This window comes from Corvus hawaiiensis, chromosome 4 (genome assembly GCF_020740725.1).
Source record: "Corvus hawaiiensis isolate bCorHaw1 chromosome 4, bCorHaw1.pri.cur, whole genome shotgun sequence".
Taxonomy (NCBI): domain Eukaryota; kingdom Metazoa; phylum Chordata; class Aves; order Passeriformes; family Corvidae; genus Corvus; species Corvus hawaiiensis.
In genome coordinates this window covers 25,714,319-25,732,546 of record NC_063216.1, presented here as the reverse complement: position 1 = coordinate 25,732,546, position 18,228 = coordinate 25,714,319, and the positions used below count along the sequence as shown (strand labels likewise).

General features: G+C 39.8%; 1 protein-coding gene across 2 annotated transcripts in view; it reads right to left on the bottom strand.

Moving 5' to 3' along the window:
- Nucleotides 1–304: 304 nt before the first annotated feature.
- Nucleotides 305–18,228, bottom strand: part of POLR3B (RNA polymerase III subunit B) — a 72,734-nt gene continuing 54,810 nt past the window's right edge. For both annotated transcript variants that reach the window (XM_048300906.1, XM_048300907.1), the window contains exons 24-28: nucleotides 13,699–13,802; nucleotides 12,653–12,819; nucleotides 10,250–10,363; nucleotides 4,972–5,145; nucleotides 305–844 (exon numbers count right to left, since the gene is read on the bottom strand). In XM_048300906.1, coding sequence (XP_048156863.1) covers nucleotides 715–844; nucleotides 4,972–5,145; nucleotides 10,250–10,363; nucleotides 12,653–12,819; nucleotides 13,699–13,802 — 689 coding nt within the window. In that variant the 3' untranslated portion in view covers nucleotides 305–714. The remainder of the gene's footprint in view (nucleotides 845–4,971; nucleotides 5,146–10,249; nucleotides 10,364–12,652; nucleotides 12,820–13,698; nucleotides 13,803–18,228) is intronic.

The following is an 18,228-nucleotide window of genomic DNA, read 5'->3' as shown; positions in this document are numbered from 1 at the left end:
CTGTATCATGCACTTGCTACATATGCAGTCACCTCCCCCCCGACCTTCATGGAAACTGCGTACATTTAGTTGAGAGCAGATCACCTGTACAAGCACAACACTGCTTGCATACAAATGCACCCACATGTCGAAATCTCACTCAAAATGTCTCATCTCAAGCTCTCGAAAAAGTAGTTTCATTTCTCTAACATTGACACTACTTCAGAAAATTTTAACGCTTTAACAAACTGCTTTAGGAACAGAAAATGGTTTAGACATTATAAGGCCTTACCATCCTTACACAACTATCAACATATTCAGCCAGTATTATTTAAAACTTTTATTACGTTGGTTTGGAAAACATTTTTAACCTCTGTGAATAAGATGTGTATTTAGCTCTGCTTAAGCCCTAGTCCAGCAAAGACCTTTTCAAACGCAAGCATGGGATTGTTTGAAGTGATCCAAGTGCTTTGCTGGACCACGGCCTTATTCCACAATTCCCAGACGTCCTGTTCATGACTAATCAAGGCTTCAGAATTGCTCCTAGTATATTTTACTGACAGACTTTTCCATGTCAGCTTAAAAACAAGGAGGATATGTAAGAAAAATTTCCTACTGTCTTGCACCTCCCTTCACTCAGGTTTTAGTTTATTCCTGTCCATCAAAAAAACCTCCCAGTTAGATATGCTGGATTTCAATTTCTTAAGGTACTTTTTTTGGTCTTTTTCATCTTGTTCATTCATTGTACTTAGCTAGTTTTAGCCTAGGTATGATGTTCATGGACTGCAGTTCTTGGAATAAGAGTTTACAGGCATAAGGTATGCGCAGAGAAGACACGTGACAAGATGATTTGCAGTAGTGGCACCTAGGGAAACAAACAAAAACAAAGTTAGAGTTGGTCCATAATTTCTCCTGAAAAAAAACCAATTACCACTAGCTACTGATGTTTTGTTCATCTGCATTTAAACACTGGCCACAGTCCTAGAAGCACCAAATGCCTGAGACACATTTTAGTGCTTAAGTCATAGCTTTAAGCCCTTAAATAATTTGACTGAAGTCAACAGGAGCCTAATGTTAAACCTGCACTTTTCTTGGAGAGCAATCACAATGCTCAAGAGCTAACAGGACTGACTTCTGCTTCTTCAGCACTCACATAAATGTCAACACAAATTCAGCACTGCATAGTGACAGAAAGGAGGTGAACATAGCCAAGTGTTTCTGAAAAAAATGGTTAATGGTCCAATTTTGGTGTTATATGTATGTCACAAAAAGCGTAGTCAGGAAGAAAGAAGGTTTTTAATATGCAATTTCACCCTATAATGTCTCAAATTATTTCACTTTCCAGAATAGAGGCACTTCTCATCTTACATCTTTAAACTTTAGTCAGGATAGAAAGCCAGTAAAACTGCTTTAACACATATTCTTTGTGCTCTTTGCTCTAATGATCTTAAAATTCAGGGGGAAAAGGATTTTTTGTCATCTAGATATAACCTTGACTATATAAAGAATAAATAGGCTAGTCAGCCATCTTTACAGTATTGGGACTCAAATTCAGTGGTGGTAGAAAATGTTTCTTATAAAAATCAGTTTCCAACCTCCCTATTTCTTCATTCTCCTGTCTATCCCATCTTCTGGTTTTGGAGAGTTGAGAAAGACACTCCTCTGGGAACACAAAAACACAGCACTTCCTAATGGTCTAACAAAGCTCTTTTTTTGTTCCTGTGCTTCAAATTTGTATTTCTGGCATAGTCTTAACAGTCTGAAGATCCAATTAAGGAAGAATTAGCAAAACTCCTGCAGGCTTCTGTGGTACAGAATGAGGCTGACAGCCAATGCAGGTTTATAACTACTCCCCTAGTCTGTATTTATAAGGATAGGTACATTTTATGGTGGGAGAAATGACCTAAATGGGAGCCGTTCTCCAGTGATGGGGAGGAAGCAGCTGCTCTCAATGGGAGCAGCCTTGCAGGCTCTGGAAGCCTGATGAGACACAACCTTTCTGCTGTGGGCACATGTCTGGCATCTGATTACAGCTCCTAGGACTGAGGAGGAGAGACTACTCACTGCACACAGGCTCAAAGCTACATGCATCATTCTGGGCCTGCTTTGTACTAGATGGGGACCACCCAGAAAGGTGCACAAAACTCCAACAAACAGAGATCACAGAAACAAGTACTTGAAAGATCACGGGGTATTAGAATTGACACTAAACTGGTCAGGAAAAGGCAACTGTGCCATTCAAGGCTGAATCTGGACTAGTAACAAAATTTTTTCTTCATGTGTATTTTAAAATGTACATACTGGAGAGATCAGAATAACTCCTCAACTTATCATCAAAAAAGGACCAAATTCTGCTCATTGCATTCAGTGGAGTTCTGCTCCTGAGCATGTGTACAACAGCAAAGTTGGAAAATTTGCATAAACCCAGTAAATCATAGTAAGTTTCAACTGCATTTTTTACAGGGATAAATTCTGTCACTGCCACAACAGCCCCCTTCCCTGTGAAAATACCAGTTCAGGCCCCAACACTGATCTGCTGTTACTATCTTGCAGAAAAACGTACCCAGGGGCTAGTCCTTGTCTGAGAGGAAGGGCTCATCCTCCATAAGACAAGTGCCCTTAATGCTAGCCACAAACAATGTTTCTAAAAGGTTTCTTGCAGCAATGTCTTATTAATGCCTGAGTCACTGAAAAGGCCCATTTGGAAGTTTCTCTTAATGACTTGGTCTCTACTGTGATGCTCATTACAGGGCCACTTGCTTCAGCTACTGGTAGACACAGTATAAAATTTAGCAGAAACTCTCTTATTGATTACTCTCACACATCAGACAGCTTTTCACAGAATCAGATTGCAAGAATGTCTGACTCTGTCTGAAACAGTAGTTTCTTTCATGATAATTTAAGGAGTTACTAAACTTTGCTATGAACTTCAAAAAAAGAAATATATTAGCAAGACTTTAAAAATAAAACGTAGTATTACTTCTAAAGTTCAAATTGCTAATTTTTTTCAAGGTATTTTTACATCCTGTGGACTCTGAAAATCTTAAAGGACTGCTCTAAGTCAAGGTCTTATTGAAAAAATAATTGAGCCACATCTGCATGTGAGAATTTTTAAACGCAATGCTTTACACAGCTACAAGTGGCTGGTTCCTTGACTTATGGCATGTCCTTCCTTTCACACTACTTCCTACAATTGTTATTTGCATTGCAGTAGTTTTAAGAGACCTGGGTCAGAAAAAAGCCTCACTTCTTACATACACTGAACACACACTCAAGAAAAACAGGACTCTCAAAAAGAGTTACGGCACAAGAGCCAGCAGGACCATGCCCAGCTGAAAATCACCAATCACAACAGGATGCCCAGAGCAAGCCTCATCTCTGCTCTGGATTACACATGTTTACCCACCTCTGTCTGAACCTTTGCTCCACCAGGAGCAGAACTGCTGCTGCTGTGAGCAGACAAAGGTGGTGCTTGGTTTCTGGCCAGAAGCCACATGCTTCAGAAGAAAGGTCTGACCAAGAGCAGAAACAGTAGCTGTCACTTTTACACATCTACAAACTGAGAATACACCTTACTTTCCTACTTCATTATATCATGGAAAAATCACTCTTGAGGCACTGAAGTGAATAAAGTCCAATTTCCTGCCTCTCCCAATAGATTGATACTGATATCCAAGATACGGCATGTTTCCAACTGTGCCCTTTTGAGATTGAGAAATTAAGCTTTCTCCTCCTCCTTCCAACTCTCCGTCTTTCCCCAACAGAAATATTAGAGTAACTTGTAACTTGAACTTGAACATTTAGTTTTTCTTCCCTTAGTGATGGGATTTCAGGTCACCTGTTTTTGCAAAGCTTGCGAGAACATTGTATCTCAAATTCCTATTGGTCTCACGTGTCTGTTTTCTGCTTGGTTAGAACAAAACCAGGTTAAAGCAGAACACTTCCCTTACCTCCAAGACTATAAAAAGAAGCTTGTCTATCTTCTAATAATAGTGGTGTATTTTCAGCATGCTACAGGGCAACTTTAAATCTAACATCTCAAAATTGCTGAAGAGAAAAGATGGTTAAAGCAAAACCCAGTGTGCTACCTGTGGTGAGCTCCACACAGCTTTGACATCCAGTTTTACGCTTCCCCTACATGAAAAACCAGTTTGTTTGCAGGAGACCAACTCAGTACTGGGTTAGGTGTCAGAGTAAGACAGCAAGACCATTAGCCAGCCTAGAGAGAGGTTTCCTAGGGACAAGGCATTTAGGCAGAAGCCAGCTGAATTTCCAAACAGACAGCTGCTTCTCTCTCAGGCTCCAACATGGGATCAGTGCATTTGTCTGATGCTTTGAGGAGGAACTCCTTGTTTCACAAGACGACAAAGCAAAAGGCATTTGGGAGGGGCACAGCTAAAGAAAGCCAAATGCATGGGATTATGAGCTCCATAGCTAGAGAACAGGAAAGCAGGGAATGTTGCTTTCTCCTCCTCTTTTTCTGTGCCCACTCTCACTCTTCAGCCCTGGGAGGTTCAACATGGGATTGTACCATAAAATGTGTGACTAGCCCAGCCAGTAACCTCATTTCTGATGGCAGAAGCATCAGGTACGTTGACACTGCTGTTTTCCCCTTTTCAAAAAATAGATGTTATATGGGATTGGGTGTTTGATAATCCTTTGCACGGGTGGGATGGAAAGTCAGCAGTGGGATGGAAGGACAGCAGACAGACTGAAGGGAACAGCCTGGCTGTGGAAGAGAATACCTGTGCCCCCACAACAGGAGATATCCCTGGCCCATTGACTACACACTCAATTCAGTCCTAACTTCAACCAGACCACAATAAAGAATCATTCCCTGTCACCGATTTTCCAAATACCCATTTTGAACATTGACACTGCTTTTAAATGAAATGCATGGGACTGTTAATTGGTGCCTGTGAGCACTTGAAAACTGAGAAGTACTGCAACCAAGGGCAAGGTTCCATTACACAGAGAGGCTTGAAAACTTACCAGCCAGAGTACCCCAGCAAGCCACACTGTCCACAAACATCCACTTCGAAGGCATCACTTGAAATCATCAGTCTCTCCAATAAAAGCATGCTGGCTCCATAACCTATCAAACAATCCCGCTCCATCTCTCCAAGACGTAAACCACCATCGCGGGATCGACCTTCAGTGGGTTGCCTTTGAAATAAGCATTTGAGAAAATGCAGTAAGTATTCAAAAACATACATTCTATGACTCTAGCCTGCCTTCAAACTGCAGGAACAGCACAGCATCAATGGACTTTACCAACCAGAACTGCTGATCTTACAAACATGTTGCTCCTGTACCTGCAATATGATGCGGTTCTGTAAGTGGCAACTGCAGCATCAGGCCACAGATCTTTACCTCACAAAATGTAGCTGAATAAGCGAAAACAAAAAGATTTCTAAGAGTATCCAAGACAATCTGGACACAGATTTGGCACTCTTTCTTGATGAGACATTATCATTTGTAGCTAACAAAATGAAACAATTTTCAGCAGCTAATGAATCAATCATCAACCTAATGTTTCAGCTGAACTACAGCAAAGACTAATTTCTAAAATAAAGATGGTTTTGATATGCGAGAGAATATCAAAATAAATCAGCAAACAAACAGTACACATATTGCTAACTCGTGACTGAAACACTATTTTTTTTTTTAAAGTGACATTTATCTAGTTTATTTTTTTCATGTATGATGATTAATAGACTAATTTTTGTGCTCTGTAGGTTCCTCTACACAAGTCAAACTCTTATTTACTGTCCGAGGGGACTCACTGTCGTTATGGTGCTAGAGGAAAATTTTAATAAAGCAATCAAGTATACACTAAAGATTTTGAGGTAAAAAGATAAAGTACCATATATTATCTAACATTAAGACTGCTTAAGTCAATTTTTCTGTTGGACACAGTCAAAATTTCTATCCTCTTGTTTGTCATACTGCAAGTTCATAGTATCAGTTCTACTCTCATGTACTACATCACAGTGATGTAGTACTTAGGTTGCAAATATTAGAGCAAACTATGAGGCAAAACGAGTCCTGAACTCCTGCAGCACAAATATACTGCATGCATTTTAATAAATATTTCCGTCTCAGTATATTCCCTGAAACATGACAGCAAAGAGAAGGAATTTAAAAGATGTTACTGAGCTTCACTGCTCCCTGAAACCTCATGTTTATGTGCTGTTTCTGAGACCTGTAGCAGTGTAATACACCTAAAATATTCAATGACAGATCTGGCCCAATAGTTTTGGAGTATATTTTGTTTCTATTATTTCAAACAACAGAATTTGTTAAGCTTACTAAAGATATTAATAATAAGGTTTTGCCAACTTACTGAAACTCAGAGAAAAGAATTTATAAAAGCCTTCAACATCTAATAATCTTTTGTAACATGTAAAAAGTAAGCCTAATTACCAGACCAAAATATCTTCTAAAGATGCAAGTTGTATTTGTTTTTAGGGGGAAGTAGTTTCTCTTACTCTGACCACACTGGAACCTTAAAACTAATCTGCTTCTAATTCAAATTGTCCTTTTCATTCATATAACCCTCTGTTTTTCCCACTGTGGGGAGAATGGATAGAAGTTGTTTACATCCTGATTAAACTCCTCAGGGCCCCCTCCCCAGATGATGGCACCATCACTGTTCAGATGCTGCTTTAAAGGACTAACCCTGGGGTGAATGCAGTTTCTCTTCTGAAGTGCCAAGAGGCAGATTTTAAAAGAAGTTTGGACCTCTAATGAATCAGGCATTTGCTACAGTGCTAGAAGTGCCCAAGTTATTTTTATGAACTGACTTTTATAATACTACTTAATGCACAAGTCTGCTTTCAGAAGTTTCACCAGGTGCTGTTCTACAGGACAAAATGACAAAATAGCTTTATAAATGTGAGCCCAAATAAAGTCTCAACTCAATTATGGGAGGATAAAATCTCTGGAAAAGTTATGGGGTCTCAACTCCATGGGTAGATATGCCATGGGTCTTCCAACAGATACAGGGTGAAGATTTTTAAGGAAGATGAAATTCCATTAAAAAAAATACAAAAAGCTCTCCAAACAACAACAACAAAAACCCACAACCAAAACAAAACCAAATTTAACCTTTAGCTGTTAAGTTTCACTCCCACTGTCAGCATGATCTCATTGAAAGAAAACAAAACAAAATCCTGCCTACCTAAAAAGTAGTTTTCTAAAGTACCAAAAATTTCAATATTGAGATTGAGCCTTTGAAATGAGTCTATCTTCTGCTTCCTAAGATTATCAGATTCTTCTTCCAGCTCACATGAGTTTTAAAATTCCTCATACAAAAAGTTGTTTAAAATGTTAAAACAGTACTTATAAAGCATTTGTCCTTCCCCTTTCCCTCTATACACATGTACACTGCAGCTGTTGCCCTGGGCAACTAACTTCTTTCTTTACTCTAAATACAACATCAGAAAACAAAGCAGACTCCTGAAAATAAAGATTGGGAGTATCATTAAAAAGAGATATTTTTAATGTTAAGGAAAAACATAAATTCTTAAAATGCTAAATAAAATGCAGTGACTCTTTAAATAAAAAAATTAAGTGATCATTCTATTTAACTGTTGCCTTTAGAAAAAAAATCATAAACAATTAACTTCAGTGTTTTTAAGCACATTAAGAATTTATCTGCACTAATTCTGCATTTTCTGCAAGAACAGTGGGTTCAGCTGAATGGTCTTATTCCTTGTTTCACTGGCCAGTGGGGGAAATAAGACCCCCATGGTCTCGGCAGATCTCCCTTGTGCCTGCCAGGGACAACTAGTGGCTAGCTTGAAATGGAGTTGTTTGCTGAAACACTGATCTCCAAGAAGTGGAACATTACCTAAAAAACACTGCCTGAAGGAGGAGGGCATCCTGTGCTTGCAGAGCCCCAGAGCACAGAGAGGAGCCCTGACCGGTGCTTGTCCCATTGCTCCCCTGCAGCACAACAGGACCTGGCACATCTGACATGTCCAAAAGACACACAGGTGGCAGCTCTGACAGTGTCCATCAAAACAGCTACACACACAGAAAGCTGATACTGCTCTCTTGTAAGAAGCATTAACAGCAGCTTATCTATTAAAAAGATTTAGCAGGACTGTGTATCTGGGCAACACCACCACTGTTACACATTAATTGTCAACTCCCACAGCATTGAAATTGAGGATTGCATTTCAAGTACCAGTCCAGAGGGCAACATCCTGGTGCGTTTTGACCGTGTTAACAAAGAGTTCTGCTTTGCAATTCTGCAAAGTCTTGTTTTAATCAGAACAATAGTTAGAATCAGTGATGATCAAGAAGCTCCAGTATTCTGCCTTACTCCAGATGGAAATACAGCTTTGCTCTGTCACTTAAGGTACATTTGATATATAATAAAATGCATTTCAAGGCAATGACAGCCAAATTCCACATTGGAAGCTGTTACATGATTACTCGTAAAATCAAAAAAGAATGTTAGATGGAATCTACTCTCCAGGAAGTGCAAAGGATGATAAAACAATAGCGAATATGAAAGCTGGCAATGCAGACTCTCGCAGCAGAGGCAATGGCAATAACAAATGTTTAATTATTTGAGGAGAAAAAAGAAAATTCCTGAAAGACTAGTCAAGAGGCAGCATAAATTGAACATCCACTAGTTTTCCTGAAAGTCAAATAAGGAGGCCTAGTTACATAGTGTGATGCCAGTGACTGAACAAAGAGTTTGCAGAAAGTAAGGGGTGGGGGAAATCACACAACCTTCATCTTTACATATAAACATTACATTGACTTGGTATTTAAGTTTCATTTAAATTCAGTATCTCTAAACAGCTGAGAAGTTGGGGAGGCAATACAAAGGCAGATCAAGGGATTTGGGTAAGCCAGGAGTTCCAGTAAATCCTGTGTACTGTAAGCTAAGACAGGGAGTTTTCATTTTCATGTGAAGGACCAATATAATGCTTAACACACTGAAGAACAGAAAATGGGGCAGACAGCCTCTTATTTGGGAATATAATTTATGTTCATCTAAGCAAGCAGCTGTGGTTGTGCTACACCTGCTTTTCTCAATGTGGTTGATGAAAAAGTTCAGACAAGAATTACACAACCTTTTCATGATTTCTTTCCCAGTTCAACCACTGGTATTTACTTCCATGGAAAGCATGAGTTTGTCCTATAGACAGTGTGAGGTTGGAAAGCAAAGGCATGGGAAATATGCAATGAAAAGCCAAAGAGGAAGATACCTCTGTATCAGGTACAGCAGAGACCTGCCCCTCCATTCTCTAATAGCACATCAACAGATAGAAGCTGCATTTATTAAGAGCTGTTGTGCAGCCAGGCAAAGGAAAAGAAGTGGATCCTCACATGGCAAGAGGCATAAAAATAAACTGAGAATTAAAGAATATGAATCACATTTGTTATAGGGAAGAGTAAGGGTGGGATAGACATGACTGTGCTTGCATCTTAAAAACAGTACAAAGATTTCTAAGGTCAGAATCAGCAGAAATTTTGACTGGTCACAAAGAAGAGTACCACCATGCAGGAGGTGAGGTATAAGGGTGTACATAATAGCCCAGAAAGACTGACAAAGGACATTTGGAATAATCTTTGCTAGAATATTCAAGATTAGCTGGAATTTAATTTTCTGTCATGTTTTAGTAAATAATCCGATTGTGACAGAGAGAGGTGAACTAAATGACCACTTAGAAGCATCCCCAAAGCAAAGCCTGTGGCACTAAACTCTTTCTTGTGAGCAAGGAATATCAGAAACTTAGAACGTAAGTGCAAGCAGACATAGACCTTGGCTTTAAGGAGAAAAAGTAAGTAGCACCAGTAAAAACAGGAGGCTTCAATTTCCCCAAAGGGTTTATCAAAAGTATGTTGAAATAGTAGACCATACTTAAAAATTTCTCCTTCTACTCATAAGTGATTTTGTAAAAGCACAAATGTTAAAATACTGCCTAAAATACCTACGATATGAGCAATTTGACAGGAAGGGCCCACAGTGTGTACTGTGAACCAGCAGATGGTGTTTTTACCAGCTGCTAGCAGAAGCTTGAGAAGCAAACTCAAGTTTTGGATCACATAGAGCACACCTGGGCCTTTAGAACAACCTCCTGCCACAGTCTACTGGGAGAATTTTTTGTCTGCAACAGTGTAATAACAGTTCTTAGCATTTTGTGCCAAGTATCACAAGGTAAACAAACTCTGTTCTATAGCCATCAGTCAGCTGGGAGTACTTCTGGATGTACACAAGAATTTTGTGCTTAGCCTATAACAATACCTGGTGAGCACTGCTCTGGGTCCTCGAGCTCTTGCATGCATTTTATCCAACACCATGTGCTTCAGTTTCTGGTAATACACAGGACCAAAATAAATATATGCTTCCAAAGGTTCTCTGAAAGAATAAAAACCAAACAAAACCAATATCCACAGTTAGCACACATTTACCTGAAGAGAGGCAAGAGTGTCATGTACAGGAGAAATGTGAAACAATTTGGAAATCATGAGTCCTAGAAAAATGTGTTTGGACCTTCTGGGCAATCATTCTGAAGCCCCTTCCAGGGAAATCTTCTGAACACAGGGGCAGTACAGTGCCAGCACCACATGCTGCTGTCTCCACTGCAGCAAGGAACACGCTCCTGAATTCTGGTCTTACGTTGTGCAGACATGCTGCTACAGCTGCAGGTACCTGTTTCAGCTGTCCCATGGTCCCTCCTCTGTCTGTATCCATACAGGAGTGTTTCAACAGTGTCATCAGTAGCCAGGAAGGACTGTAAATGTGTCAGACCCTGAAGAGTGACTTAGGCTATTTCTGTTTACATTCCTTCACAAAGGGAAGCATATATGTAAACAAATACATCCAGCATAAATGCTCAAACCATTCTTTTTGTAGGAGCACTTTAAGAAATTTGCATTTGCAGGAATCACTTAGCACTGGCACACTATGAGCCTGACAGTGTTCTCACCCACTAATTCTCCCTGCGCAGCACTCTGAGGCACAGCCCAAAACCCAGATGGGTGAAAGCCCTCCTTGAGTGGCTGTACATCAGCACAGCTGCCCCGGCAGCACTGCTCAGCAGCTGCATCCAGGGGACAAAGATCACTGCCCTGGCTGGCACTGGGGGCTCAGATGAGCTGGGTTAAGGGCTCTTGAGAACTGTATTTAGGCACTTTCATCAGCTTGAGAACATCTGTAAGCAATACAGAGGGTGTTACTCCATTCTGTGAGCTGGAGTAATGGCTAAAGATTTCTGTGTTTAAAACACCCCCAACTGTAAGAAGAGTGTAAGTGCCTAAAGATCAGAAAGCAACAGTGAAAAGCACTCAGTCATTTCCCAGCTACCACCTTCAGCACTAAGAATGTCCAAATTTAATGCAGACAGACAGACAGACTCAGCATGGCCACTGATTTGTTAGAGAAAAAAAAAAAAAGGTATGTGCAATGTAAAAACAAGCAGGAGACAACAGTATTGCACTTCCCTTTCAGAGTCATTACTGACATTATGCAGTGTTATTCCAAAAGTTGACTATTGAAGAAAATAATAAAACTTCATTAAACATTTGAAATCTGCAAACTTTCACATTGTTATGAAATCTGCCTTCAAATTTCATAACAAACGGATTAAGCCTGTGTAATTTGCTTGGAAAAAAGTATCAGTGTCCTTAAGCAAAGTCTCTAAATAGGGCACTACAAAGTTGAAGTTTGGGGATGGGGGATTTTTAGAGCTAGATGATTTTATTCTCCCTAGGGATCATGATTAGTCAGATTTTTTAAAAGCTATCATGATATACCAACAGGAAGTGTTTCGAGCACCAGGATATATATGTTGACATACAATTTATGGAATATGGAGTGAATAAGGAAAATAAAATCGTATCTCCGAAACAAAAAGAGAAGCAACATATGGAATAAATTGGTAGGAAAGGCAATTAAAATAAAAAGTATATAAAAAAAACTAGCAAAAGAGATCTAAACTTGCTCCTCGAGAAGAAGGAGACTGGACGGATAATAAAAATAGCAGGAAGGTAGGATTAAGATACATTTTGGAAGGGCAGGCATGTGAAGCCATATGGCCTTTTCCTGTTCCTAAACTATCTTAAGTTCTTTGAACTCTGTCTCAGAAGCCAGTCTGATAAACACAGCAGGAAGTTTGCAGATTAGAGTATTATGCCAGACTGAAACATTGTGTAATCGAAAGAAAAAAAAAAGAAAAAAGGAAAAAAAGAGCACACAAAGAATATTGCCAAGGAACAGACGCTTGCCTCCAAATCCATATTTACAGTACTATTAAAGTCAACATGAACATGCTTATCTGATTCCAAGCATATGTAAGACTTTCTGCCGACAGAAACCTGAAATTTCTTACTATCTCTCAGAAAGAAAGCCTTGATTTTAGCTTTTTTGCCAGGCAGTAAAACTCGGGAAATTTTCATATGTACCACAAGGGCCATTCCCATTATAGCCACATGTACACTAGCAATTTTTAAAATGTGGAACCACAAAATGCTTCTAAGAAAAAGAAAAATGCACAGTACTCTTCAGCCCCTTTTCTCAGTCTCACAGAGCAGTTTGCAAACAAGAGAAAGTTCCCGAGCTCTGAGACATGAGAAGATTCTTCAGATGTGTCTCAACAGGATTTCCCCACTCTCCTGAAACACCTTAATCTAAACAGCAGATTCTTACCCAGTGATCCCAGATGTTACATAGTCCTTCCCTAGGTAGTTATAACCATGGCGAATAAGGTCTTCACACACATCCTTAACTTTACTGCCACCAAAAGCTGTTCCATAGTGAAATCTACCATCAAGCACCCCAGCCTTGCCAGCTAGGAGTTCAATCAACTTTCCTACCTGTGAAAGAAAAGCAAAGTTAACAGCCTGGTCATTAGGACAGGCACATTGCTGGATTGGGCAAAGCACAAGTTAGTCAGGCAAAGTGACCCAGATGGCAGCCTGGGCTATTGCATGCAACAGGAGGAGTGGAAGAAGCCCAAGAACCAGGAGTGTAAAGGGGGAAAACTGGACTCATCACACGGTCTGGGAACATCTTTAAGGTCCCAAGTCAGGCAGTTCCACTTCTTCCAGTTATCTGAAAAATGGGCAGGATCCAGAGTGGCCATCTGCTGTAGGAAACAGCCTTGGAGAGTGACTCGCTGCAGTGCAGCAGGGGGAACAGAAGGGAAGATGCTAACAAAGGAAGAAAGGTCAGAGGCTGTATAAAGGAAGCACTGAGGTCCCACACAAAGGCCAGGTATTCAGTGCGACCCTGAAGCACAGGTGCAAAACTTGCCTCAGTTTCAGGGAGGCATGTATAATTTAAGAAGTTTTATAGGTCTGGACCTATAACTGAAGCTCCTCTACAACCTTCACCTCACAGTCTGCCCCAGCCAAACTAGTGGGCACAGGCAATAGGGAAGGAAGAGGAAGAGCAAGAAATTTACAAACAGAAGAGGTGTAAGCGAAGTATTCAGTTGCATTCCTCTTAGCTTGACACAGAACAAAATGAGAACGATGCACAAAGAGCCTGCAACCCTACTCCTTTTACAGTAGGATGTTTCAAAACAGTGAAACAGAGGGCTGACTCCTCATAGCAGAACAAGTGTCATGGCATGATGACTGGAGAATATTCTCAGTGAAATCATGCTTCAAGCTTTTTTGTCTCTAGTGGCTGATCCCCTTCTCTTTCCCTCTTGGGGGACGGTGTCTCTTGAATCGAGCAGCACCACTCACCGTCATACGCGATGGGAAGCCATGAGGGTTCATTATGATATCTGGGCAGATCCCTGTATCACAGAATGGCATGTCCTCCTGAGGAACAATCAGTCCACACACCCCTGCAGAAGAGAAAACATTTCAATTCACGAAACAGCAAACCACCAGCAGGGCTGACACTCATCACCAGATTTTCTTCAGTGTTTTCCTCCTCCTCTCTTTCTCATGGATCACTTTTTACCCGGATTCATTATCATGACCAGTACTTCCAAACTGCAGAGTAGAAGAGAGCCCTTGTGACAGGACTGACAAAATAAGCATACCCTTACATAATGCTCCCAGTGATTTGTGAGTGAGCAAATTAGGGAAGAAAGCTTTGGATCCTATTTCCAGAAGCAACTAGAAACTTCTATCCAGTCAAACTGGAATATCTCAAGGGGGACCTAGTTTTTAAAGCTGATGCTATAATTTCCTGAAAGAAAAAAATTAAGAAATTTGGCCTCTTAGGTTACGTCTTTGACCATAAAAAATTATTATTGATTTGAAATTTATTTATCATATGTATCCCTGCTAAATACTGTCAATAAAACCACATCAAATGGGACGTTGACAGGGACTGAGAAGAGGTAAGTAGCGGAAAATGAATAAAAAAACAACAAAGATTTTTTTCTGGTAACATCTGTTTGCTGAGCAAAGACTGTTATTGATGAATTACCAAGTACAATCCACTCCACAGACTGATTTTACTCTGTCAGTCCATGAACACAAACTGTCCCTTTAAAAGTTTTGGAGGCTTTTTTCAGTCTCTATCAGTATTGGATCTAAAACAAAGAAAACCCTCCAAATTCTAAAACTATTGCAGAAAGAATAAACAGGAACACGAAAACTCATTTAAAATGGTCTATCATGCATCTCAAAACTTTCCTTCCAACCCTTACAACTTTCTATAGTGGATTCTGCAGATCAACATACTGCAGCCATAAATGATCAAGAGATCTAACATTCAAATTCAGGTGCTAAAATGCAGCTGCTTAAGCCCATACTCCTTTGAACCAAAGCTACTGTTTCAGCTGGACAATTTCTTCCAGAAGCCCTTAGAGCTGAAAAAGTCTGCAAGCTATTTGAGATCAGCCTGCCGCAACTGTGCCAGAGCACGCTTTGGGAACAGTCTTGGAGTGGAGGGGGCTCCTGGAAGACTGAGGGTACTGGTTACATCCCTAAAAAGGCATCCCCTGACCAGCCAGTTCACAGGGGGATATTGGCGTCTGCTCAGGAGGGAGCTCCTCTTCCACTGTCCAAGCAAGACAGGGATAGGTGTATGGGACAGTAGTTAATAGAATGAGAATGGTAAGTATGGGGGAAGGGAGCAGAAAAAAAAACGTCTGGGGCAAGGGTGTGTGTGCTGTTGTATTTAGTTTTTAAACCTATTGAAACTAATTTTCATTGTTCTACTGTGATAAATCAATAACATCCTTCCAGCCCTCCCTGCCAAGCAGCAATCATTTGCTGAAAATAAAAAAAACCCAACTCAAACCAACCCACTACCTCTTCCTTGCACAGCTTTTTTTGTGCTAAAATTTTATACATAAATACTCTCTTATATGTGTATTATTGTGCATGCATTCTGCCTTATTTGCATTTACTTCTAAGAAAGCATTATGTTGCATCTGGACTTCACGGCACCTGTAAGCCAAAAATTAAATCTTAGCTAACTTAAAATTACTTTAGGCTCTGAAAACCTTTTATATGCCAAGCTGGTTCCCATAGCAGACAGCCACTGTGTTGTTTGTTTTGTGTGAAAGTGAATGATAAAAGATCCATGAAATCGACACAGAAAGGCAGAACACCAGAAAGAACTGAGGGCTCTCCATCATAGCGGCTTCTACCCTCCGCTGACTTGTGTAACAATAGGACCTACACACCCAACTGCAGATCTAACACAGCTGTGCATTTCATTAGATGAAGAGCACTAGTGACACAAGTAAATAATTAACTTATTCTGGTCCGCTGACTGTGGTTATGAGACCAGTCATAGCTGACAGATTTTAATACAAGTTAACACAAAGACAGCATAATGAGCTTAGAAGTTAAAAACAAAATATTTAGACAGAATCCAGCAATGTGAAGCTCACTAGGCCATTTATAAAGTTTCTATTTTACAGAGAGGGGAAAAAAAAAGGGAAAAAAGAAAAAAAGGGAAAGCTATAAAGCCTCAGTTCTAAGCTTCTGCATTTTACAAAGTTGCTGAGCCTGTAGCAGATCTATAGCATGTCTGTGTGTATTTAGAGGACAGAGAGAAACTTCTTCGTAGCCTATGTTTTAAGAAAGTTCATTCAACTGTTAAAAAAGCTGAAAGACACCTTTCCTATATACAGTGCTACTTCTAAAAGCAAGTAACTGCAGTTTATTTCAAAATGTTATTTTGCAATCGCTTACTTTCAGAAGCTCTTTAGGAGATCAATGCTTGCAGGTCTACACTTTAAGCTCCTGAATTTGCTACTCTTTTTTATGCAGTAGAGCAGTACCAGGCAAGCAAACAGCTGCAAAAAAGCGATCAAGTGAATTAATCCATGTAAGTGGAATTATCACTTGCAACTGGCTAATAAAACAGTAAAGGAGTGGAGGCTGGATTTAAAACAGCCTCAAGTTCCAAGCCCTGCTCAAGTACGAACTGCATTTCACAACTGAGCTGCTCAACTACTCTCCATACAATATTCATAAATAAGGCACACTCAAACTAGGAGGCTGTTTTGCTCTGTGGCTCTTACTAGAGGTTAGTATTTCTTAATTGTTACTGATTTAGACATCACATGAAAATTGATCCCCAGCATTCATAAGAGGACATACAAAATAATTTGGTTTCATTCATTTCCCTCCCTGTCACAATTTTTATATGCTGCATCTGAAATGAAGCAATACAACTTGAGACTAAATTCTATACTGCAGTGGGCCTGAATGGCTCTCACCTATACATTCTGATGTCTCATCTGGGACCAGAATCAAGTATTAACAACCAGAAAAGGCTGCAGCCAAAACAAAAAACAAAATGTGTTTTTTAATGTGGATTAACAAGAGAGTTATGTGCTTGAGCAAGAAAGCATCTAGCAACTTGCTACATCTCATTTTGTTTCAATTGAACAACAAATTAAACTTAAGAAAAAAACCTTTTGTGTATAAATTTTGTAATGTCACCTTAGAGGGAAAATCAGTGAAAATGCTAAGAAATTCTTTTATGATATCAAAAAGAAGGAAAAAAAAAAGTGGATTAATAAGCATGGCAGCTTAATGCAAGGGTAACAGTTTAAATTAGAATAACCTTAAATCAGACATCCACAGTGGTTTAACATGCAAGTATAAAACAGCCATAGGCAGTGTTTTTCAATGCTATTGTATGGCAGCCAATAAATGACAGCCCCCTGACTACGCTTGATGGCCCCCAGCCCCACACACGCTATCAGCATCAATGCTGACAGCATCTCAAACCCATGTACCTCCACAAGGCACTGACAGCATAAAGAGCCCCTCGCCCCTGTACTTTTGTCTGAGTTTCTTTCCCTAATCAGGAGAAACTCAGGTTTCCAGAGCTGGTACCTTTCGTGTGGCTGTTTTTACAGTTTGCTGACAAACACGAGCGCAGCCAGACTTGTAAAACCTCGGTTTGGCGCAGAGGGGGAAGGGGGGCGGCCGGGAGGGGGCAGGGACAGAACACAACAGTATGGGAAAGTTTTTCACCAGGCCACGATAAGGTGCCTTCTATACACACACACGCCAAATGAAAAAAAAAAAATCATCAAATAAGTCAAAACAACCTAATATAGAAAACTAATTACTACCAGCAGGAGGGACATTAGAAGCAAAGGAGACGATGTGAATAGAAGCAGCAGCAATACCAGTTTCTATCAGCAAGATAAAAAGAAGCGCATTACTAAACGTGCTTGTTTACTTATTCTAATGATACGGTGGTAAAAGAGCTAAAACTGACTTGAAAGGCATCTATTTTAGCTTTGCCAGTTTGCCAGAATTTGGAAATACTCTTGAGAAATAAGACTACGTCACATAATTAAGCAAAGTTGTAGCTGTAACACAGCGCTGTGTGTTACGGACAAGTGACAGATTTGCAAAAATTAGTAAGGCTGAACAAAAAATGTACAGCTGCTTCAAAACTCTCTAATTACATACTGTGTTGGCTAACTAAGCATAAAAGAAGTCTTGAAGAAAAAAAAGTGCTGCATCACATAAGCTTTGTTCAGTATTGAATCATTCACTGATCTATCATATCACTTGCTACATCCCGTTTGACATAAGAGGTAAAGAACAGAATTAAAATTAACAGATAAATAATGCATAAGTAAACTTGATTAGTTTTCTTATTAAAAACATCACTCTAAATGAGAGGAGGTGCTAGAAGACAATACAGTTTGTACACTGCTTTCCCATGAGCTGCTGAATGGTCTGATGTGATAAATTTGCATAGTCTGAAGCACACAAAGAGCTGATTAATTGAAACCCTTACAATGCTTCTGGAAGCAGCTATTGTAAAACAATAAC